Source organism: Centrocercus urophasianus, unplaced genomic scaffold, assembly GCF_019232065.1.
Source record: "Centrocercus urophasianus isolate 14NV4802_14NV808 unplaced genomic scaffold, USGS_Curo_1.0 seq_16, whole genome shotgun sequence".
NCBI classification, from domain to species: Eukaryota; Metazoa; Chordata; class Aves; order Galliformes; family Phasianidae; genus Centrocercus; species Centrocercus urophasianus.
The window spans coordinates 33,546,775-33,571,877 of NW_024884711.1; the positions used below are offsets into that span (position 1 = coordinate 33,546,775).

Below are 25,103 nucleotides of genomic sequence, written 5' to 3' on the forward strand. Positions count from 1 at the left end.
CTATACATTCATTTCTTAAAATTTTATTTAACATGCTTTGCTATATATTTTTAAATGTAAAATTAAAGAAAACCATGTGTTCACTCTGAGTTCTCAAACTATTTTAAAGCAATGTACAAAAAAGTAAACAAGCTAGCACTAAGCAAAACTTTTTATGAGAAGTAACAACTATTTTTGTATGCTATCATACTTTTTCTTTACTTTTCTTTAGTCCTCACAGAACGAGTCAGTAACCCTAATTCTGAGATGCAGTGTACAATCCAGGATCAATACAAAACCAAAAGTCTCCTTGTATATCCTAGCAAAGATGTTTTGAACTCGAAGGCCAATCTTTGCAGTGATAATTTAGTTCACTGAGTCACTGACTCATTCACTGAAATGCTTGACATCACACCAGTGTTGTACTACATGCAAGCCTTACATAGCATAGTGAAAGAAAACAGTGAGCAAAAACACAAATCAACTGCATAACTGAAAAGTAATTTGATGATGTTAACTCAGCATACATGTTTTCTGTGACTGTTCTTTTTTCCACTTGAAGATCCCTTGACAAATTCTTATTTACTGTTAGTATCCTGTAAAATGCAAATGTTTTCACATGTTATTTCAAACACTACTGTGCTACATGTTCACCTTGCAGACTCAACACTGAAACTTTAGTCAAATCGTAGTAATTTCTGGGTATTGGCAGCTTTTGCTGCAGTACAGAGGTCACAAACAATGCCCATCTTTTCCACACTAATCTTTTAATTTATCTAAGTGAACAAAAGTAAACTTAGAACCAGCGTATTCAGCAGTTCTGTATCTATTCAGCCTTCAATTTTATTTTCAAAGCACATTTCAGTCAATACATGAACTGAGACTCCATTCACATGCCCATTAATACTCTTTTTCCCAACAGTTCTTCACTCTCAAAAACTAAATAGGTCACTACTGCTATACACTAACACTGACAACACATTTTCAAATTTTAACCTGCTGGTTCATTCAAAAAACACCATACTAAAAGCAAAACTAAAAAGGTCCCTGAAAAAGTAAATATTTTTTTTCACCTGTTGAAAAAAGACCAGGTTTAGTAACAAAACAAAAATGGCAACATTTTTCCAAAATTATTCCTGAATAGAACCCAGTATGCTTGTACCTCGTGCAAACCATACCTGAGTTTTAAATCAAGTGTTTCACTGAAATTGCTTATATGCATTCATATTTCAGTTCTGTCTACAACTTAGGTTTCTTGTAATTCAAAGTCCCTGTTAAACTCAAAGAAAGAAAACATGTAATGATTTCCAATGGGACAATGTATTCTGAAGACACAGACAATGTAGGCTTAAGCATCTGTTTCCTTTCAAATATCTGACTGCATGGATCCTCTATAGCTGACTGATAAGTAGAATCTTCCATGGATGTTACAATGAGGAATGCTAGCACACACTTGTGAAGCCATCTCTCCTGAGCTTGACATTGGTTCTTACCACTCTACTGCACAGCATTTGACATAAATCACTAAGTGGCTACTTGGCCACCGGCTGTTTCTTTCCAGTGTGATTTAACAGTAAAGTATGAAAGACATTATACAATTACAACATCAAATTATGCTGTTATCTACTTTGGTTTCCTTTGACCTGGTCCAGCAACTGGATTGGCTGCATCATAGTTTGGTTTGGCTGAGCAGCATGTTAAAGAGCAAGGCAGGAGTCACACAGGGTATAAAAATTCTTGTCCTCCCGATACTCATTTTGGAGGCTTTGGAAAGGAACCATCTGCCGACTGACACACGGCTCCAACAGCAGCAGCAGACCGCCGGCCGCCCGGGCCCTGTCCGTGGTACTTAAGCAACGGCCGGCCCGCAGCGCTCACACTGCTCCGCGCTCCAGCGGCACCGCTCCGCACAGCGGCAACGGGCCCCAAAGCGTCCCTGGGCCGCCGCGATGGAAGGGCCGGGCCGCAGCCTGGCAACAAGAAACTTGCAGGGACCGGAGGGGATTTTACACTTTCACTATATCCACATTTTCCATCAACAGTAATGCTGCCTTTTGATCGCTGCCTGGTGCTGCTCTGGGAACTGGCCCCCTGGCATTTTTGTATGAACACAATGATTAATGGCCCTTGCTCACTGAAAATTCGTGACATTTTTCAGCCACTCTGTAATGTGCTTAACAGCTACTCAATAGCTACTCACATTTGATGGGTGTCCTAACACTTATGCTGCTGTCAGTTCAAAAAGTTCTGAAATTCTGAATGAATGCACAGGATTCAAGGATAGAACATCTGCACGGCTACCTGTAACTCACCCTCACCACATTTTTTTCTTTCTTTTTTTCATTCGCTGGCAAGTCTAAATCATTGTGTTACTTCCTCCTCAAAACATCATCACGTTCAAAAAGATCCAATCTTAGAAACAAAATTACTAGCTGCAGTTTGTACATATTTCACACTCCTACGTCCAGAACAGATGTTATGTTGGCCACCACTTCAAGATGTCCTACTGATTTTAACTTTTAATGACTGCTGAAGTGGAAATCATTCTAGGAGACTTTCTTATTATCAATGGACTTCATAGCACTCCTACTTTTCCAATACCACTTCTTTCCAAATACAAAAGATGACATTAAGTATGGACCAATATAAACAATTTTACGTCATTCAACCAAATGACAAAACTTGTACATTTCCATAGAACCTTAAAATCTATTTTGTTCAGTTTGTAACACTAAGATAAGATAGTTAAAAAAGACATTCAAAATGCAGTAGTCCAGAACACAGAATAGTCCCTTGAAATCTGCTGTTAATAGATCTAAGAATTTCAAATAAGTGGAGTTCAAGTTGGATAGAATTAAGAAGTCAAATTCATCTTAATGCCACAAAAAAATCTCTATCATGTTTACACTCCTCCTTACGTTACCAAAGAATGAAAGGATAAATACAGAAGAAAAAAAGAAAATCAAATAAAATGAAAAAGAGTCTCAAAACTACACTGTAAATTGTCTTCAACAATCAAAGGCAGCAGAGCATACACTTGTATTTATTCAAAACTAATCTTCATGGAAAAACACTCATAGGTCTTTACAGGAAATTGGTGTCCTGACAGACATATGGGCTCTGAATATCAGGTGAACTCAATTAACCTAATTTGATGCTTGTCCATACTAGGATGTTTATTTTAGATGTTAGACAAAATCCTTCAGGATACTACACAGAAAATGATAAATAGGCTGTAAAGGTTATGACATTAATTTTACTGTTATTCTCATGCTTTAAGCAGACATCAAAACTAAAAACCTCATGCTCTGGGAAGGGAGAACTATGTGAAAGTAATTACACTACTTAATATCTTAATAGTATTAAACTAAACCACTGTGACCTTAACTGAATTTAGTTTTGGTACATTTGTTAGAAGAACAAAGCTTCTCAGTGATGACTATACCATCTAATGCAGTGAACACTGGTTCAGATACTGGAAGAAAGCATTAAATCAAATTTTATAATTTCATATTAAGCTTAATTACAAATTCTAATTTAAAACAAGGCATGTAACAAAGCATCAGTTAAATAGTATTATGTAATTTCATTTCAGAAGGAAAATATTTCACCAAAAAGAAAAATATGAAGTACTTAGCACACTTAAGAAAATACATCCTCCTAACAGAAGCCCATGAAATGTCAGTTAATGTTTAAAAAGCCATTTCATTTACTTCATTTTTCACACCTGTTCTTTTACATACTGCGTCATCTTTTAAATGATGGTTCCACACCATCACTATTTCCCAACATTCAGAAACTTTTTAGAAACCAAGCTCCCCAAAAAGTACAGATTAGCAATAGCTTCCAGGAAAGTTAGCAAAATCTAACTATTTAAAGGCTGAGTTAGACTTGAAACAAAGGATTAGAACATTGAAGCGATGCAGTATGACAAAGCTCCTGAGGAAATGACAATGACATACATAAAGACTGACTAGTGGAATACACGAAAGCATTTGTCCAAGTAACAGCATTTGCCAAAATTCTGCAATGCTTTCACTATCCAAATCTTCAGCCAGAAGCTTTATTTATTATTACTGAAAATTTTCTATTTCAATCCTATTTTCACACCAGTATTTCACCCTACACCAGTAGCTCCTTATCCTACAACTACGTATCCAAAGAGATACACAGTATAAAACACCAGCTTTCTTACAAAACAGATTACATACTGTTACTGTTAATATTCCCATACCTAGGTAATTAATCAGGGAGAAATGCGTGCCTGTAGCAGAATTCTTTTGGCTGAGAGCACTAGGTGACTTCAGCAGACAGCCGAAAAGAAGCAGAAGCCTCACTACAATTGGTCTTCCCCCTCCACGCCCCCAGTAAAAACCCACCAGAACTTATAACCCAGACTATTTTTACATGTTTGGTCATCCTATGTGATGGACCAGCCAGAGTACATTTCCTGAACTTCAAGCTCACTAGAACCTCTCAGTGGCAATCCTGGACAAAAATTCCTTCCTTCACACCCTGCTAGGTGATCTATATAATGGTTCTCTGGCATGGCTACATTATGCCCATCTGTCAGAGTGGAACTGTGCCTACATAACAGGTTCTATGCTACTTCCAGTAATATCTTGTCATTAATGAAAGCTTACTTAGGAAACGGCGCAGTGCAAGTTCAGCTTCTGACTGCATCTTTTGGCTTAAAAGAAAAAACAATTGAAAGTGATTGCTTTTCTTCAGGAGATTTCTCTCTTGAAACCAATTTCTTCAATTGCACAAATAAAGACTTCACATACACACACAACCAGAAATGAGAATATCCCAAAAATTTTCTACTGATGAAGACAGCTTAAGAAGTCACAGTAATTCTATATTTCAGAATTGTAACCAACACCAAGAGAGTAAGCTCAAGATCTTGTGAAGAATTATACACAAGTTTCTCAAAAGTATGCACGGGAGCAATATTAATTGAATGAAGGAGAAATACCAGCTCATCATTTTATGAAATGTATGCGCACAAAATAAATTGTAGCTGAGCAGTTTCTTTTGTGTCTGTAAATTTATCTATTTTCCATTTGTAAAAACAACACCATTTCAAAAACTAAAAAGAGCAAAGAACAGAAAAACTGTTACTATGACTATCATTAGACAATTAGAAAACCAAAAATATTTTTCCCACGTTTCTACAGATTCACAGAATTATGGAATTGTAGGCATCGGAAGGAACTTCCAGAGATCATCGAGTCCAATCCCATGCAAAGCAGGTTCCCTACAGCAGGTCGCACAGGTAGGCATCCAGGCAGGTCTTGAACATCTCCAGAGAAGGAGACTCCACCACCTCCCTGGGCAGCCTGTTCCAGTGCTCCATCACTGACTGTGGAGAAGTTCCTTTGCATATTGGTGTGGATCTTCCTGTGCTCCAGCTTATGGCCATTTCCCTTTGTCCTGTTCTCGCAGAGGTCTGATTTTTAAAAATCATGAAACAGAGACATCTAGTACTTTTACTTGGCAGTGAGTACTTCTGCACTCATTTTAAAATTCAAACTGTACAATTCCTTCTTGTTCTGCTTTCTTCTGTGCTATCCCAGCCCCAGACTAAGGACTAATTTACTGTTTTGGTCCAAGTCACTAATATGTTCTGCTGCAGTTCTCAGTCCATGACTGAGGACTGCAAGTCCATGAGACGGAACCTACAGATCTTAATGTTCTGTTAGCAATATGAAGCATCATTCATGGTGGAATTGCAGCACATCATTAAGCTTTTCAGCTATAATGTAGTTTGTAATGACTGACTAAACAGACTTTTTTTTTTTTAAAACTTTATTGATGTTCATAATTAATAACTGCTTTGACCAAACAAGCACAGAATACATAATGTAGTTTTGCTGTATATTAGCTTTCCTTTCAGATAAAGAATATCACAAATACTAGACAGTGGCTGCACTGCACTTATAGCACAACTTACTCAACATTAGAGAAATGGCCATAATTTCTTATGCCAGTACCCACACTGCCAGTAAGGCCTGTAGGGATCCCGGCAGGTCCCAGTTTCCCTGCTCAAGGCAGAGTCAACCTGCCTTGCATTTAAAGCTTTATCCAGATGAGTTTTGAAAACTTCCAATTCAACAAATGCTTTTCAAAAATGAAACTACGTTTACTACTTGGCAAACGGAAAATCTGAAGATTACCGTAACACTGAGCCTGTGTTTGTAGGACCCATTTCTCCAGTAATTCCTTTTCCAGTGTTTTCACCAGACTTCAGAAATAGCTGTACAGGTATTCCCGTTTTCATGCTAAGCCAGTAGCCAGTCAAGAAATCAAATTCTTTATGACTGGCAGTGAAAAAAGATACTTTCTAACAGAGTGCCACACACTCTTTTTTTTTTTTTTTTTTCCAATTTATTCTTACACTAAAGATAAACAGGTTATTTAGAAGAGTAGAAGGAGACTTACATGCTCGACAAAGTTACTAACAGAAATAATTAAAGATTACTAAAGGAAAGATCAAGAAAACAGTACTTGCATTTTAGTTCCTTTTCTCCATTTTCAACTTGAACAGCTGAGGAATGAGCTATTACTGGTAGTATAGTGACATTTTTCTGGCAAAAATTCACTTTTAGGATCTTATTATCAGCTTAGACTGCAGAAATAATCAACCAGGACTGCAATGCTGTCGGAAGATCGGGTGTTCTGTTTTCTTAATATGGAGGTCTTAATGTATTTTAGATATACTCAATACTTCAGAACTTACACATAGTCAAAATGTATTTGAATATCTCAGATAACAGAGCCATTTCCATTAAAAGTTTAATGTTAAGTCAAGAATATAACAAATTCACCTATAAAGCTAACCAACTGAAGCCTGAGATGTGGCACAGAAGTCTTACAGAATCATAGCTGGCCTTGAAATTACATGAAAACTAAATGAGAAACAATCAATCCCTAATCGCTACTTCTATTTGTATTATAATATTTCAGGTTACTTGGACACTGATTCCCTCAGGGAAGACTAAAAAAAGACACAACTTCTTGTGCCATTCAGGAAGGATTTTGTACAGACGTTTTCTTATTCTAATGAAGTCTGGAGATGTTGTTAACACTCACATTAGAAGACAGATAACCAACAGCTGAAAAAAATTCAGCAATCAAAAAACCCCTCCAAATTTGTAAGGTGAATTGTCTTTGTAAATCTGACTCAAATAACGGTACTGGTTTTGCCTTCACAGCTCCAAAGTTGAATAGTACTAAATTTTGCCACATGACAAAGTGAGCATCATTTACAGTTGTTTCTGTAAGAATTTCTGCTAAGAAGTTTCTTAGAAAGTCAACTAGATAACTACAGAAAGATACAACCTCTACCCAATAAAAACATCTATGTTTGTGCAGCTATATCCATCACACAGAAAATATTGTACATTTTAAAAAAGTAACTTCAAAGAGTCTTATTTGCAGAATAAGAGCTGGGAAGAAAAAAAATATAAAAGGAGCATACCAGTACACAGCAAAAACGAGAAAGTGAGATGGCCAACTTAGAACTGGCTGATCAAGAAGGCCAAGGCGATACACAGTCCCAGTATGTTAAAATTGTGACTGCATACCAACTGATCACTTTTAAGATGTTTGGTTGTGCAAGATTCCGAAAAAGGACTGACCTCTACCACACACTTTTACGCCTATGATCAATCAAAGCACAACAGATCCTAAGGCCCAGCTTTCCTTCGGCAAAAACTAAACCATATCACATGCTGTATTAAGAACTGCTCTGACTGCTTTTGTGCTACACTGATCTTGTCCCCAAACCCAGTCTGTCAGTGTTTCATTACTAAGGACCTTTTTTTCAGGATAGCTGAGAGCCTACTTCACTCCAAGAACACATACTTACCCTAAATGCTAATGAACAATCATTTTTTTCTCATTTAGGCAAAAAGAATTCTAAACATACAACCAATATATTCAAAATTCTCTTGCAAAATGAAATTCAGTTCAGCTTGCAGAGCTGAATAATTGGACTACAGCCACAGAGCCCTTGCGAAGACTGCACCAAGAGAAGCGACTGCCCAGCTGTGTGCTGAGAACATGCAGAGGCAGCAGCATCCTCCCTCCCTGCTGCTGTATAACCAAATTGTTATATTCACTCCTAAGAGTCCTCTGAACAGAAATGTTCAGCTGCTCAGTCTGCATTCTTTGCTCTTACAGTCATATTCATCTCTTCTTTCAGGAAAGGACACATGGCTTTGAGTTCTCCTGCATGGAATGCCCTGATTCCCTGACTGGGAGCTCCCAGCAGTCTGATGCAAAAATAGACTGACACGTTATTTCTTTTAAGAACAAGATCATCACGAAACAGTATTATTTTTCTTTAGTCAACCTGGCATAAATACATTTCCTAATACCAATCACAAAATTTAGACAGACACAAATATTCCACAGGTTTGTCTACATCTGGAGATATTGCTTGATTGATCAGCAGCCAGAAGCAACACAAAATAACGTCTACTGCTCAGTATGGAGAGCCGTTTGCCATGCAGCATACAGGACAAGATGTGCAGACAAAATGAATATCCAAATTCTGTGATTTACTTAGATTATATTTTTTTGTAGGATTTGTTATTGTATACCCGCACAATGTTACCAATAAAACATACCTTATTACAGAAAATCTTCATGCAGATAAACACGTAAAGAATTAACTGAATTCTAACCTGTCCTACTTCAGTGCCTTCATTCACTTCTACTGTGTTCTTTTTATTGTGCAGATAATCCTTGCTAATATTATTTTTCCATTTTCGTATCCACTACCCTGTTAGCTCTTTGAAAAAAGAAAAGTTTAAAGACACAGAGCTTCAAAGACTATTAGACGTGCTTAATGAAGTGTCTCCTAAATATGTTCATGAAGAAAAATATGTGAAATAAACAAGTCAAAATTATTCCTGGCTAATGTCCAACAAGCAGCTGTGGTGCTCTGAATATGCTAACCCTGGGAACATTCTTCTTTCACTCCGCGCCTCCAGCTTTGCCTTCTGCTCCTAAGGATATTTGTATTCCTAATTTATTAGTTTTATCTCAATCTAAGCAAAACCAAACTGAATTAGTACTTCACGAGAAAAAACAATTAACAATGACCAAGATTTTAAAGCAACCAGGCTTTTGTGCTGGAGCATTCTCCTACAAAGAAAAGCATAGGGAGCTGGACTTGATCAACCTGAAGAAGGCTCCAGGGAGACCTTACAGCAGCCTTTCATTATTTAAAAGCTGTTTATAAACAAGGCAGAGACTGACTTATATGGTCTGGTAGCGACAGGACAATGGTGAATGGCTTTAAGCTAAGAGAGGGGAGGCTGTGACTAGGTGTGAGAAGGAAATCTTTTACTCAGAGCATAGTGAGGTACTGGAATAAGTTGCCCAGAGCAGTTGTGATGTTCCATCCCTGGACAGGTTCAAGGCCAGGCTGATCTGCTGGGTGACAACTCTGCCCACAGCAGGGTGGTAGAACTGATAACCTTTAAAGGTCCCTTCCAACCCAGGCCACTCCATGAAATACCTTGTTTTGTTTTTTGAAGAGCTCTAGAAGGGGTAGGGGATATAAAAAAAAAAAATTATGGTACTAACTGTGAAAGTGAATGGTTGAACTGTGAAAGACATTTTCTACTTTTCTTCTACAAGTCTTTTGATACATCAATTTACTTACTGCATCCTTTATTGCACACAGGCCTCACGATCCATAGCGTGTAAATGTCAGTGATTTGCCATGAGTCTGGACTTACATAACTTAAAAAAAAAAGAAACGTGCAATAGCACTGATAAAGAGTTCCACTAAAAACCACATTTCTTTGATTAATCTAAAAAAAATACACATTAACATTGGCTACAGATGAATAGGTAACTCATTTATTCAGTATTTCAGGCTTCATAAATATATAATTTGTAAGTATTTGCACAACTGTTCCCTGCAGTAGCTGTAACATTTGCTTGATGTAAAAATGATGAAGATCCACAGAATGGGAACCAAATTCATTTTATACAGATGGAAGAATGAGCTTTACGTTCCCAAAACGCAAAACTTAAGACAGGATTTTTTGAAAGCCACCAATAAGTAACAAATCTAGAGAATAGATATACTTCTGATAGATAACACAGAAAGCATAAAACTACTTAAAGCATAGACCATATCACAAAAACAGAAGTCCTTCTACACGGAAAATATCATGGATTTCTGTTTCCTAATCCCTTTCAAATTGTAAGATATTTTTATTTTCAAAGCTGTTCATCTAAAAGCATACAATTAGAAAGTCTTAAAAATACAGACAGCACTTCTGTGCTTATTTCATCCCAAACGTTAAAAACGTTATGACTCTTTATTCTCCCTTGGCACAAAACAAAATACCTACAGGTTTATCCCTACGCTTAAACCACTTTTCTTCTTCAGCTGAGAAAGCAGTGCCTAAATATGGTCAGCTGTGTAGTAATACTTAGCACTAACTGAGCCTATCAGGCATTCTGATTCCTATATTTATCTACCAGGAACAGAAAATATTTTCACTAGTCAATAATAGCTGCAAATAAGCTATCAATGAATGTGTGTGCATCCTTTACGTGATCAGAAATACCAGCTACCTGGAATCTTGTTAGTTACAGTACTGCAAACATGAATAAATTGCAGACAGGTTTATTTTGCCTCCAAAAGTCACTGCCTCCACTTCTGTTTAGCAAAAGTCCGTGAGAATACAAGCTGAGTGCATGTTTTGTGAACTTTGAAGAGAGAGACTTCCAAAAATAACTGTCCAGAAATAAGAAATGGAGCAGTTAAATATTAGAGGTGGGAAGTGTATCACCAATACACGTCTGTTCGTGTCCATCTCATGAGCAAACGACACTCAGGATTTACTCCACTTACAACAGTAGGAAAGATTCTCATCTGACTGAAAAATCACTATTTTCAGTGCCAGTTCTTTAAAGCACAGTTGGTTCTGTCAGTATATTACCTCATTTTAAAGAGTCGATAGAGAAAAAGTACCCATTCCACTTTTTAAGTGAAAGATGGCAGCTGGTGGTTGGGTTTTTTTTGCTTGTTTTGTTGTTTGTTTCTGTTGTTTTTCCTCTCCTTGAAATCAGCACTCACACCATGAAGTTCCAGCTGGGTAGCTTAACTGCAGAGTTTTTTGTCTCAAGAATTAACGGTAGTCTGACAAGCTGGTCTGTTCCTCTCTTCTTCCCTACATATATTCTGACAAACTCAAATTTGTTTCAAGCTTTTCAGGTCAAATATTTTCACTTTGAGGTAACACAAGAGTACTTACTTTCCCTAAACTTCGATTCATAAAGGGTTTTTACCCGCACTGCCCAATTTTACAACATTCCAACCTACATTACATTGCCAATATTTAATAATAAATATTACATAACAAGGCCTGAGTGTTTTGAGACAAAATATAGGGATTATTTCAGTATGCATACATTAAAATAAAGAATAGCAAGACTACCTGCAGCATGTCAGCAGGCATTACTAAGCAAACGTAGCAAGCAGCTAGGTGGAATTAAAATGTGGGATGTAAATAACCCATTATGGGAGAGCTCTGCAAAAAGACTTTGTGCATGCTTATATTCAAGAACAACTACAGTCAAGTCACATAAGAATACTAGTGTTAATATATGTACACATAAATATGTACGTGTGCAAATACAGAGAACCAAGAAAGCACAGAATGCAATTTGAAAAGCACATCATCTATTTTGCAGTCCATGATGTCAAACTCAAGTAGGTAGCCCAGCAAAAATATTATCTATAAAAGAGACTCTGAAAGACAATTTTGTTCTGATTTTATTCCATCACAAGCAGCATGCATCCTGAGATTTTTGCATTGGTGGATAGACAGCTGCTTCTGAACTAAGGCAAATACAAGAAAATTGGAAAAGACTATCATTTGTAGTATAGTATGCAACTATGCAGCAGTGGTAACTAACTCTATCAGAATGCTAATTAATATTTTAGCAGTACTTGAAGTATACACGATGAAGTATGAAGTCACTCAAGCAACAAAAAAAAACTGCCCTCAAAGATCTGGTCAAGCAGCACTGCAACTGAACCTCAGTTTGTGAGCTTGGAAAGTGAGAAACCACTGCACCTAAAAACAAAATGTCTGCAGTTCTATAAAAACGGCTGCCACTGAACCTGATGTGTCTTACATTTGTTTACACGTTACTTTTTATAGCCTGCTTCAAACTGAGCCACTTAATTGTGCCTTAGATAAGTTAAATGAATTAATTACTATCAAATCCTAGGAATATTTATGCACTTTGTCACAACAGTAATTTACATGTCTTCTCAAGGAGAGAACTTGTAGAACTAAATATAAAAATACAGTTGAGTTCATTGTCTGAAAGCTTAAGAAACTCATCTCATTCTGATTACTCCCTAATTTCATGTTAGCTTGCTAAAACCAATCACCCTTTTTCTCTGTACTGAATACAATAATGTTAGGCCCAGTTCTTCCCTGTATCACAGCTACAAACATCACCTAGCCTCCAGCACATCAAAGGCAACTAAATCAAAGAGCTCTATTTAAGTTAAACCACAAGAACACGAGCACACACACATACAGAAGATGGCACAAGATCAGCAGCACTAGCTTATGTCCTTTAACCTGTCTTTGACACAGAAAGCAGAACACAATGCACAGGACTCTGAAGCCTTACTTTTTAAAGAACAAAACTCACCACCTCTGAGGGAATTTGTTAGCACAAAGGTGAAGTTCATAGTGGAAAGTTGTGTTTGTTTTATTCTAAGCTCCTCATAAAGCAAACTTAAGACAGATTACCTTTAATTATAATATAACACACAATTTCTCACTGTATTCATCTGAACGGGAGTGGAACAAGACAGGAAGAGAAAGAAGGTCTTTATCTGCTACTGGATGGCAAGCAGACTTCGGTACAGTTGTACGTATTTTCAACTAACTCTGAATTCAGTGTTTTCCTAATCCAAAGTCAAAAGCAAGCTGTTTTGAAAGGGCTTTACCCAAAAGCACTGCCCAGCTGTGCTTGCTGCACAGGAAGCCCAGATTGCAACACCAACCAGACGCATTAGGTGAGCCCTGTGTGAAGATGGAGTTCCTACGAAATCTCAGCACCGGGAAATCACATAAAGGTAATGATAAACAACTAAATGACAAACTGCTTTATTTCAAGATACCAGCAGCACCTCCTGCCTGTTCAGCCATATTCATTTAGTGCTTCTTGGTTAGTTTTCTTGTTCTTGGGGGCTTTCCCTCCCACCTTCACTTCCTTTGCTAGTGTGTTCAAACTTTATTCCAGGCTCTGTTTCCTGCGCGTTTGAGTAACATGCTGGTAAGAACCTCCAAATTCAACAACAAATACACACACGTTACGTGTGTGACAGCCACGTTACCAACTACAGGACAAAGGACCCAGTTAAGAACAGGGCAGAACACCTACTGCATCACAGTTATAACTAAGCCATCAACTTCAACATCTCCTGATAAAAAGACGTTTTCATTAAAATACACTCATCCTATCCTTCATTAGCAAATCAGCACAGTTAACAGAATCACCACCTGGTCTAACTTCTATTTGCACAGTCAAAGCATAGGCTTTGCAACGTATGAGAACTAAGCAAAGAAAAGTCACTATTTATTACCTTTATTTATTTGTGCCCCACTGAGCTGACACACTGTTATGCGTTCACAAGAGTTCAGACAGTCACTGTTACCATCACCACCCCACATCTTTCTGGACTCTGTGAGAAAGTGGCACAAAGGTCGCAGAAAGCAGATCTCATTGGCATTCTTACAGGTGGTTCCCCCTGAAGAACAGCTTAAATGAAGCACACAGAAGCTTGCAACGCCTTTGCAGAACAGAACACTGCAGGTCCCACACCTCTAAAGCCAACATTTTTCAGCTCTATGCAGCTACTTACATTAAAAAGGAAAATAATACCTTGTTTAATGCTTACATGTCACAAATTAAAAATTAGAAGAAATGCAAGATAACAACTATATGTCGAGGAGAGAATCCATCTCATTCTTTTGCAAGATAAACAGCTTCAGCAAAGAATTTAAAAGAAAAGAAAGATCCTGGAAGCTCAACTAAGTAGTTCTCCATTTAAACAACCTTAAAACCACTGGGCAATTATACGGTCAGACGTGAGACACTGTAGTCAAGATCTTTTTTATATCACAACCTATTTTCCAAATGAATTAAGAGAAGAATCTTTAATGTGAACCAGAAATCATTCAACCAAGATTCAGCAAGTTCTAAACCCACCCACTTCGCCTGTCACAAATTTAGCTGCTAAATCTGACTCTGAAAGGCTGATGTGTTACCCTATTATTTAAAAAAAAAAAAAAAAAAAAGATTTATCCTGGGTTTGCACAGCAAAGAAACGAGTTTGTGGCCTATCTTACACAGGAAGCAGAGATTTTTATCCTTAAAAACAGGAGGTTCGCCCACACGATCACCTGGGACAAACTTGGCCAGTGCAAGCAGGCTAGAAGGTTATAGGAGCCTGGGAATGTTTAACATCAAGAAAGTAATTACAGCCCAGCAAGATCAGAAGGAATTACACAGGAAACGTGAACAGTAACCCTTTCATGCCAAAAAAAAAAATCATGAAAAACTGAACTCTCTGCTGCCAAACTACGAGGCTCTACAAACCAATTGTAAAACACAGGAATGGAAAAAACACTACATATTACTAGGCTATAAATTCCCAACGATGTGATAAAGCTATACTTCCAAGAACAGAAGAAAACCTCTGGCCTTTTTTGTTGCCATTCACATACCGTATAATTAAAGCTCAGAAGAAAAATGAAAACATTTCAAACACTATGTAAAAATGGGCAATTGCCTCTTCTAAATTTTTCCTTTTAATTTGATGCTGACCAAACAGCCTCCTCCCTGGAAGGTGGTCACACATCTTGTTCTTATTTAGTCATAGGAAACTTCCTTCCAAAACAAACAGTGCATTATCCAAGCAAGAATACTCACTCCCTCAGTTATCTACTTTACTTTCCCAAAACCTGAAATAAATCCCACAGCTCAATGGGATGGCTTCAAGCTATCCTATGCATTTAATGGTAAAGAGGTTTTTATTCTCTAGAGATACACATAGCATTTGAGCAGTCTGGCTGCAGCTGAACCCAGTTACAAAGCCTCCGAGTGCCATGCTGGAAAGTGAATATGATCACACACAAATGCTCTTCAAAGACTCCACATTAGGTGATTTTATTTTTTTTTAAGCTCACACTACAGAAAACTGTACTACCTTTCATCTATTGATAGATAATACTGTAAAGTATTAGCAAACAACCCTAACAAGAGATGCAATAAAGCAATCAATTATCAGCGCTTCTATGAATTTGTTGATTAAAAACTACAACGGATGTATCCTCATTACATTATACAAAATAAGATCCCGTATAGGAGGAACACTTGTACACTCATAGGAGTAAACTCTTCAAGTAATCTCCCCAAAAAATGGAATTTAAGAAGTACTTTTCTGATTAAAAATAGACAGTAAACCACTTAAATGCCATGCTTCCTTAGTTATCGTTGAAGTTGCAAATCAGAACAGCACTACCACTGTCACCACACCTCGTGTATGACAACTCATTTGTCATTCAGTCTTTCTTTCCTCAATTATTCTGTATGATTCCTATTTTGTTTCCTTTTCCTTGCTTTCACTTCTAATGTAATCCACTGTCATCACTAGCTGTGCATGCAGAGCGAACTCCTGCATGAGCAATGCTTGTCTGCAGTCACTCATTCAGTGGAACCACGAAGGAAATAAAGTTATGGGATATACAACATACAAAAGCAAAATACAAAAGCAACACATGAAAATGTCTCAGGATGGGCGTGCGAATGGAGCAGATGCAGTGCAGTAAAGAACTAAATGAAGGCCAAAAACTCGCTGATGAAGTCAAAGTTTCTTCTTCAGTTCATAACTGCCATTTTGTTGGAAACAAAAGAAAATGGTTGTTTCGTTTTTCAGTTTTTATTACCCACGTTTTCCCTTGTCTATTTACCTGCAGTGCAAAGGTGCTGAATTGTTTTCCAACACACAAGTCATCTCCACTGGACAGAAACCAGACTGCTCTAAACTCAGTGGGAATTCCACAACACACTCTGGGAGACACCCAAGAGATGAAACACTTTGCAGGTGGAGAATTAGGGCAACTTTCTCTGCAGAACTCTGACATCGAACTGCAGCTCTGGTCTTGGCACAGCACCATAACAAATCAGAGTACCTAGCCTCCATTCAAATGCCGCAGCTAAAAAGGAAGCTGGTTTGCCCCGTTTTCTTACAGCAGTATGTCTACATTGCTCGTCAGCAGAAAACATGGCAGGACTTGTTCCTAAATCTGAACAGCCCACTCCAGTCATGATCTTGTAAGACCTGAGAGAACAGAGCAAGTATCCCACATATCTTGCAGATACGACGCTTCTGGCATCTCATTCTGCTATAATAACTGCTTTTAAAAAAAGTCAGCCTTTTTCTGTATTTTGTGATTAAGTGTGCAATAATTAGGATACACTTCTCTACTTCAAATCCCACCTCCCCTGCAAATGATAAGGGCTGCTACAGTCACTATTAGACCACAATCACCCGGAGCAGGAGGCAGCACGGTTTTATAAAACACAAGATAAAGGAGCACCATCTCAAGAAAAATCAGAAGATTTACTGCTATCCTCCTCTGCAGATTACGGTGCAAATAAATAGCACTTTTTCACTACAGGAGAACAAATCCCTCAGGCTCCACTAAGCATTCAGTACATCATTATACACGCACATCAAGAGAGAGTTGGCACAACTCTCAAACATAGCAACCTGTGATCAAAATCACTGCAAATTAGACCCGTATTTGCGTTCTTATCATCTCTAACCCGCACAGTGGCAATGGGTGTTCTTGAAGTGCAGGCAGACAATGAGCGGGAAAAAAAAATTATAAATGAGATAAACAAGCAACCATTCCACCAGGTAACAAATGAGCGTGAAACACATTCAGAACCGGCCTCCTTCCCAAGGCTGAGGTACAAAACTCCCAGTCTTTTGAAAGAAGAAAAAAACACAGCAACTTCGGAAGCATTCCGCTCTTTACCAAAGTGAAATAGAGAAACCAATGCAACCAATTTCCCCAGGATCCCACACACATCTGGCACACCCTGGTTTATGGAAAGGCTGGCACCACACAGTGCTGGCTTCTGAACGCGTATTTTAAAAAAGCAATGATCCCCACGAAGTAAAGCAAAGCTCACCATTTAGATGTTCCAACCATAAATAACATTTAAAGTTGATCATTATTTTAGGCTTATCATCCCCGTCACAGTACCTCTTAATTACTGAAGTTTTTCTGCCTTGTTGGATTATTTCCTGTTAAAGACTCATACAGAGAAAATGCTGCAGTATAAATCTCGACTATTCTAAGCCAGGAAAATGTCCTACAGGCCACTAAGCCTCCTCTTTAAGGCAAGTTCTCCATAATTACAGTATCAATTATAATTTCAGAGGTATATTTTGCTTTATAAATAAACTCTCCACTATTTGAGCTGTGGGAAAGCGTGCCCATGTCAACACACCAACCTTTGCAGCACAGTAAGTTTTGAACTGAACACCAACTCTAAACGTTACAATATGAATTCCAGCATGGAAGAAATAGGAGGAAGATTTCCCTGTCACCTCCCCCCAAATTCCCACATACTTTCTGAACACTTTTATTCCTGTCGCAGCACCTCCCTGACATTTGTTCTTTGCTGTTCCAGAGCCAAATGCAAGAAGTTTCAGACAGTCTGTTGCTAACTACACCAAAAAGTAAAAACTGCAACCTCCATTAAATGGAATGAAAAGAACAGTTCAGCGGGAATGAGCAGGAGCCAATTCCTGTAGTCTTTTCCTGCTGAACGCTGCTTTTGATACTTTTGTATATTTAGGTTTAAATTTGACAGAAACCAAAAGCAAATGTAGCTTCTTAGACTTGTCAGTCTTCTCTCTTGATGTGGCTCAAATTGACAAGGACTCTGTGTTACTGCCTAAAAGTTCTCAGTGTCCCCACTGATGAGAAGATCAAAGCAGTAAGTGGGCAGTCCCGGGAGAACAAGTCATTTACCTAAAGGGGATTCCACTGAGATGTGACCTGATGCAGAGACAGACACACAGATTGGTGAGATGCAACCACTTGTAACCAAGCTAGAGAAAAGCTAAATTCATTTACTCACATCATCAATATATGTGTTCCAGATGTTTGGATGTTGTCAAATAAGAATTATCAAAGGAATGCAGAGCTCACTTTGTTTGGTTTTTTTTTTTTTTTTTTTTAAGAGGGCACATAAAATAATTCCTACAGATATTTCTATCTTCAGTTATCAATAATGTCTGACTCCATATGGGACACTGGGCACAGCAATGTGTCTCTGACTAATTCAGAGATCAAATGTTTCTCTGCCAAATTCAACCGATCAGGTAAAACTCTCCATGAACTCTGAAGCTACCTAGTAACCCAAATCAAGTCCATTGCTAAGGGCAGGTAAAACTGTCAGATATGGTGCTTTTTATTCCCACATCTGTTGCATCTACTTGAATCAAATGCTGTCTGAGCTCACTGTCCAGCTCCACAAACTGAAAACATTTCCTAAAGTGTTTAATTATGCTATAAATACCCTGGAAAACAGTCCTTTAAAACAGATTTTTGAACACCTCCCCCACTCAGTTAATTAGCTTATTAAGGACAAACCAACACCTGCAAGCACTGCACTATGGTAAGTCAAAGATGCATTCAAATGAGCAAACACCAAAAAAAAAATCATAAAATCATAGAATGGCCTGGGTTGAACAGGACCACAATGATCATCTAGTTTCAACCCCCCCTCACAGTACACCATTAATTTGTACTTAAATACTGAATCAATCATTTGAATATTCTGCAAGGATACTTACTGTATTCTTTCAGAGTACCTACCTTGCACATCCTGATCCCTCCTATGGCCAATAAAGTATTTCATTCATCTAAATTCCTGTTTTAAAGAAAAAACAGAAAAGTCCCAATCTCTCACAAAATGTATTTCACAAAGGTCACGACATCATATTAAATTAGAAACAAAGGTATACGTTTAAGAAAGCAGTAAATAAACAAGACTCCTCCTAAAATGTGTTTGTTCTCAGTTGGGGCAAACACACCATGTTCTTCGAGGCTCAGCATACATTTCCCATCATTTAGGTTACAAAACATAGTAATAAATGCTTGAATCGATATTGCTGAAATAACTGTAAGTAAGCACATTCCTGATTTGACCATTTACTTTTAAAAGTAAGTTTCTGTAACGGTAATAACGTTACAGCTTTCACTATTTGACCATTTTCTTTTGACCCGTCAATACCTATCTCATCAGGTTCAAACACATACACAAAACTATCATCATTTTCATACAAACACTTAAACATTAAGCCACATCCATAAACATTACCTCTTCACATAAAACTCCTCAAAACACATCAAGTCACTGGTGAAGGAAGTCCTGTTGGTTTAACGCAGCACAATCACTGAACCTGCACATTAAAAACATATACATATGACGTTTGCTAACCATATCCAAAGTCATACTTGGCAACGACAAAAATCTCATCATATGCTGTCACTGCCATTGCTAGCTCCAATATTCCCAGAAATTAGACTCAGAAGATAAATAGGAAATTAGTATTTCCTTCATGAATTTTTGGGTAAACACTAGCTACAGAATTTCTGGTCACCTTAAAATCTGTTACTCAAGCAGACTGTGCAAACGCTGAAAACCTTTGACTCATGTTGTTTTTATTCTGACCCTCCAGCTATCATTATGCAAGAACTCTTTTTTTTTTTTTTTTTTCTCTGAACCAACACATTACACCAGATCACTAGTGAGAAATACTTTAAACTGGCATCGTAACTGTTATAAGGTTTTTCCTTTCTTCCCTTTCTGATCTTTCTGGAACTTGGACAAAACCCAATTCCTTCAACAGCCGAAGAAGAACAAGATATGCCCTCGTGCTGATACGTACATTTTGCTTTGCACAAAAATAGCTTCTAAAAAATAAAAATAAATAAAATAAACAAAAAGAGCTAACTTCACCAGAACTGCTACTAAAAATAAGTAGCTATGATAAGATTAGATGGGAAAAAAAAAAGCAACTGAGTATCTTGGCTGCTGTGCAGCCCTGGAAAAAAATAAAAAAAAAAAAAAAAGATAGGAAAAAAAAAAAAGAACAAGCAAAAAACCAAGCTGCACTCAGCTAATCCTGTGATCCAGGGGAGTTGTGTATTTACCTTATTTTAGCCATCTCTCTGTGATTTTATTGCATAGTAATTATTCCATTGCTCATATCACATTACAAATGCATCAGTGTAAGCAAATCTGCGACAGTAACTTCTACACTAAGCCAGGTGAACTGCACCACAGATATGGGACCACTGAGTGAGCCTCGGGCTCCTTACACAGCTCCCAGGAGAGCAGTGAGAAAACAACTGCTACTTGCTGCTTGGCTCCTGACTTGAAGGGGATAAGACTGTCGATAGTATGTAAGGCGCATCCCACAGATCCAGCTCAGGCACAGAACTGGGCAGTCTTCCAGCAGTCGTGACCGTGGGACAAGACAAAGTGCAGCAAGCCTCTCTCGTGCTTTCTTTCTCATCTGCCTCACTGAGGGCACGCTCACAGCCCTCCCACAACGCTTCTAGGAAGCCTTCTCACACTTCCTTCTTTGCTTTTCCAACACCAGCCACACAGGACCGCTCAGTGCTTGGGATACGGTCGTTACCTCGTTAACACGAAGCCCCAAGGAGCTGTGGAGGTGACAGGCCTCAGCCACGGCCGGGCAGGAGCCCTCCGCCCCGATCGCATCTACTTCCACAGAGCCGAGGCCGGGCGCCCTCAGGCTCCTTCCGGACCTCGGCAGCGTTACGGGACGGCAGCGCTGCCCGGAGGAGGCGGCGAGGTCTGCTGACGGCACCCGGACCCGGATCCGGGCACGGCGCTGATGGGATCTCACCCGGCGCGGCGCTTCCGCGTCTCAGCTCAGCTCGGCCCGGCCAGAGCACAGGCGCCTCAGCGCCGCCCGGCCCCGCCGCAACCCTCCGGAGCGCGGGAAGAGCCTCGCCGGACGGCCCCGGCTCCTCCTCCTGCCCAGCCCCGAGCGGCCGCCAGACCGCCCGGCCCCGCCGACGGCTTCCTGAAGCTGGGGCGGCGTGAGCAGAAACCGGGAGCGGTCCCGCCCGCCCCCACCCCGTCCCGCGGCTCCCTCCGCTGCAGGGGAAGGGAACTTACACGCGCGCCCCTCCGCGTGGCCGCGTCACGTCACGCCGCCGCGGCGTCACGGAGACGGTGTGGCGTCACGGCCCGCGGGGAAACCGCCGCCGCGGCGCAGGCGTGGTGCCGGCGTTGGCGGGCGAGTGGGGCCGCCGAGGGGAGGCTGAGGCCTGCGGTGGGTGGCTCCTGGGCGCGGGGTTACGTTTGCCTGCCCGTGCGCCGCCCTGCTGTTGCCTGCGCTTTGTAGCGGGTGGCTGCGCTCGCTCAGAGCCACCCACCTCGCCTGGTCCTTCTGGCCCTTCGTTTCCTTCGTCCTCACAGACGCGCGGACATCTTGGGCCGGAAGGGACCTTAAAGGTCACCGGTCCTATCCCTGTGCCGTGGGCAGGGCTGCCCCCAGCAGCTCGGGCTGCCCAGGACCCCACCCGACCCGGCCTTGAGTGCCTCCAGGGATGGGGCCTAGCTCAGCTTCTGTTCCCTTCTGTCATACGGCTGCACCTCTCAGCTTGGTGTCTTCTGCTGTCTCCATCACCACAAACTCTTTGGAGCTCTGCCAGGACCCCTGAGCCCATTTACCACAGCTATTCTGTCGGGTCACAGCCGTTTGCTGAAAAAGAGGAGGATAGGATCACCCCAGCCACTGCTGGAGCGATGGATCTGTAAAGTTGCATTAGCACATCTCTGGGAAGTGGAAGTTGTGAAGGGGAAGCATTTAATTCTGCTATCTGTTGTCATGTGCTTGGAAAAAAAAGCACAAGAAATTGCAAAAATAGAGGTCAAGACAGGAGAAGATGCAAGAACGATGTACTCCTTTCCAAACCTCCGTATTGCTCCATGTATACCTCAGGCTGAAAAACAAACTTTGTTAGTTAACAGTACATTAACATATTTTAAGTCTGTAAATATATGTGCAGATTTCTTCATCGTGGCATATGAAATATCTGGTGATAGGACAGACAAATTGACTTAGAATCACTTGAGAATTGAAGTACATTTATAATAAGATACTTTGTTTAGTTAGGTGTTCTGCTTGGAATGTAGGTATCTGAACTGCTTCATGTAAAAGTCATTTACAATTTCAGCAGGAACTGAAGTTTAAAAATAAACAAATTTATTCCTCACCTTTTTGTGCCTACTAAATCCAAAGTGTTTGGCAATTACAGAGCCTATAAAATACAATGAATTTGAAAGAGAACCCTCAAATTGTCCTAAACAGTTGTAATTCCTTTTGAAGCCATTTGTGTCTAACTTACTTGAGCAAAAATGTTGCTATACTCAGTATATGCACTGACTTCTTGAACCATAAATGAGACATAATTACCATACGATGGTTGTTGATATATTTACCTGCTATCTGAAGAGACACAAAATATTCATTGTGATGTGCAAATGTGTCTGTGCCTTTACCAGCTATTAGTTTTCATTTAAAAACATCATAAAATTCTACAGTGGGTTTATCTGTTGCTGGTGAAAGAAAAGAAGATAACTGATGAGAATAGTGAGACAATATAAACTTTCATTGTAGACTGTTCATTATTCACAGAAAAGATCAGTTCCTTCTAATGGAGTATATTAATTTTCCTAAGACCACACTTCACAATAAGCTTTAGAAACTTTGAAGCAGTGGTAATAAATTTTAATCTGGGACCTCAAGTTTTAAAACAGAATACTGGGAAAAAGACTTCCTTGCAACTCTTTTTGAAGATGGTATTTTGTGTGGAATAGCCCCTCAGCATCATAGTTTATGATATGCTGAGGCACTGCCCTTTGATTATCATAGGGGAAAGTGTGTCAGAGATCTCAGTTCCATCTTGGAGGTTTTCTGAGAATGACTTTTTCTTAGAAGCAAAGTAGTAGAAGTTTACTCTTAGCAGTGAAATTACGTAGAACTTAAGAACTTGCTAACAATCAATGATAGCAGAAGAAAATTGCAGTATGGTACCTGGTGAAAATATTTCTTTCTCTTCTTACAACCTTACAATGGACAGAGATAATAACCATTTTAAAGATTACATTGGCAATTCTTTAGAATAAATATTAGGTAGAAAAGTTTTTACTCAATCCTTTATGCAAATGATAAGAAAGGTAGTGGGCAATCGCGTAGAATAAAATGAAAAGTATGTGTACATATTTAAGAATTCTGATCATATGAGAAAGTAACAAACTTGCACTACTTAGAAGAGCATTAGTTGAGAATTAAACAGATTAAAAATAGATGTACAAAATCTCACATTCTTTTCTTAGCACTGTAGTGTATTTTTAGACTAAAATCAAGAAGTATGCTTGCGTAGTAATACTTCTGCCATATATCAACACAACTAGAAAGGCCAATACATTGGGCTGCAGTTTCTCTCCTGAAGACTCCTGAGTGGTCATCAGGGGTGCCCTGTAAGTTTCTGTTTCTCTGTCTATAGGAGGGGCCTAAGGTTACTAGCTGAAATTGACAAAATCCACCTCTTCAGTGGTCAGATACCTCCAGTGTAACGGGATGGCTGAATGGGGGTTTTCAGCTGGTCATTTTGATCTAACCTTAAAACTGACTGCATGGTGAGACTGCGACTGAACAAAGATCCAGACATTAAGCAGAGGATGGACTTCAGTCTGCTTAAGTGGAATAAGATGGACTTGCAGGAGGAAAAGAAGGAGGAAATGTCAAATTTAGGGATAATATGCGCTGCAGTCTTGCACACAGTCCCAGCAATAAGAAGAAAGTAAGCACATGGCAGTTACTGACCCAGTGAAACTTTTTTTTTTTTAATGTTTGGAACATAACTGAGAATTGTATCATAATGCATAATTGTCAAAATAATACTAGGTGACATTTCCTAACTTCTCAAATGTGATTTCTCAACCTCTAATATTCTTTCAAACTAGTTTTTGTTTTGTAATATGAGGAAGGCCAGAATTTATATCCATTGTTATTGGTTCATAGAAGAAAGTAAGAACATATTTTAAGTACTTATTATTCTTTCGAGGAGACGCTTTCAGAAGCTTGTAAGAAATCATAAATTCATAAAGAAAAATCTGTCTTTGAACTGATTTTGTATCAGCTTAGAATGACGGATTTTTCAAAGACAGCAATAGATTTCAGCAACATGAAGGGTTTGACTGATGATGCCAAATAAAAATTGTTTTAAAAAATCCACAAACTGCTTGCTCTAAAGTGCTCGTTTTATGCCCAACAAGTTGATCTCTATCCTTCAAGGTAATAAAATACTGTGACAAGCCAAGAACACATAGTTCTTGTCTCTTTTCTTATTTTTCTTGATGAGAAGCCAAGAAAACCTGAGAGGAAACGTGCAAGCTTGCAAGCAGGAAGAAGTAACCTCACTTCTCTCAGCATCACTTTTTTTAAGTTTGTTTTTTTTTTATTTATTTTTGGTTTGTTTTGATTTTTGTTTTTGTTTTTGTTTTGCTACAGCTGCAGGATAAAAAGGCTCTGCATGAAACTATCAGCAATGGGAAGGAATAAAAAAGCAGAATTTTTTGGAAATGGAAAACTAAGAGTCATATATATGTACATGGAGTCAATAAAAACAGCAAAAATGGTAGAACAGAAAAAATGAAATAATACATCCATGAGGAAAGTAGGCTTTAGCAAGCAGAATGAAGAGGAGAGAAATGGAAACTGCAAATAGATACAAGATAAATGGAAAGGATAGAAACGAATGACTCAGCAGTAGCAATGTTTTATGTTCATTTGGGAAACAACTTCCATAAGGGTTGAACAAATTACAATTAACAAAAGGCTTATAAAACTTGTTGTTCCTAAAAAGCAGTTAAAAGAACACTTGAAAAATGTGTAAGCCGGTCAGCCAGCCCAGCTGCTGTGCATCCTAGGG

General features: G+C 39.0%; 1 protein-coding gene across 4 annotated transcripts in view; it reads right to left on the reverse strand.

The window, feature by feature from the left end:
* ZNF438 (zinc finger protein 438) overlaps positions 1 to 21,329 on the reverse strand; it is a 39,044-nt gene extending 17,715 nt beyond the window's left edge. For 2 of the 4 annotated variants that reach the window (XM_042817148.1, XM_042817147.1), the window contains exons 1-3: positions 20,774 to 20,909; positions 19,447 to 19,528; positions 18,942 to 18,996 (exon numbers count right to left, since the gene is read on the reverse strand). In XM_042817148.1, coding sequence (XP_042673082.1) covers positions 18,942 to 18,984 — 43 coding nt within the window. In that variant the 5' untranslated portion in view covers positions 18,985 to 18,996; positions 19,447 to 19,528; positions 20,774 to 20,909. Of the gene's footprint in view, positions 1 to 18,941; positions 18,997 to 19,446; positions 19,529 to 20,773; positions 20,911 to 21,279 lie in introns of those variants that run through there. The other 2 variants (XM_042817146.1, XM_042817145.1) reach the window with 2 other exon arrangements.
* Positions 21,330 to 25,103: the final 3,774 nt, after the last annotated feature.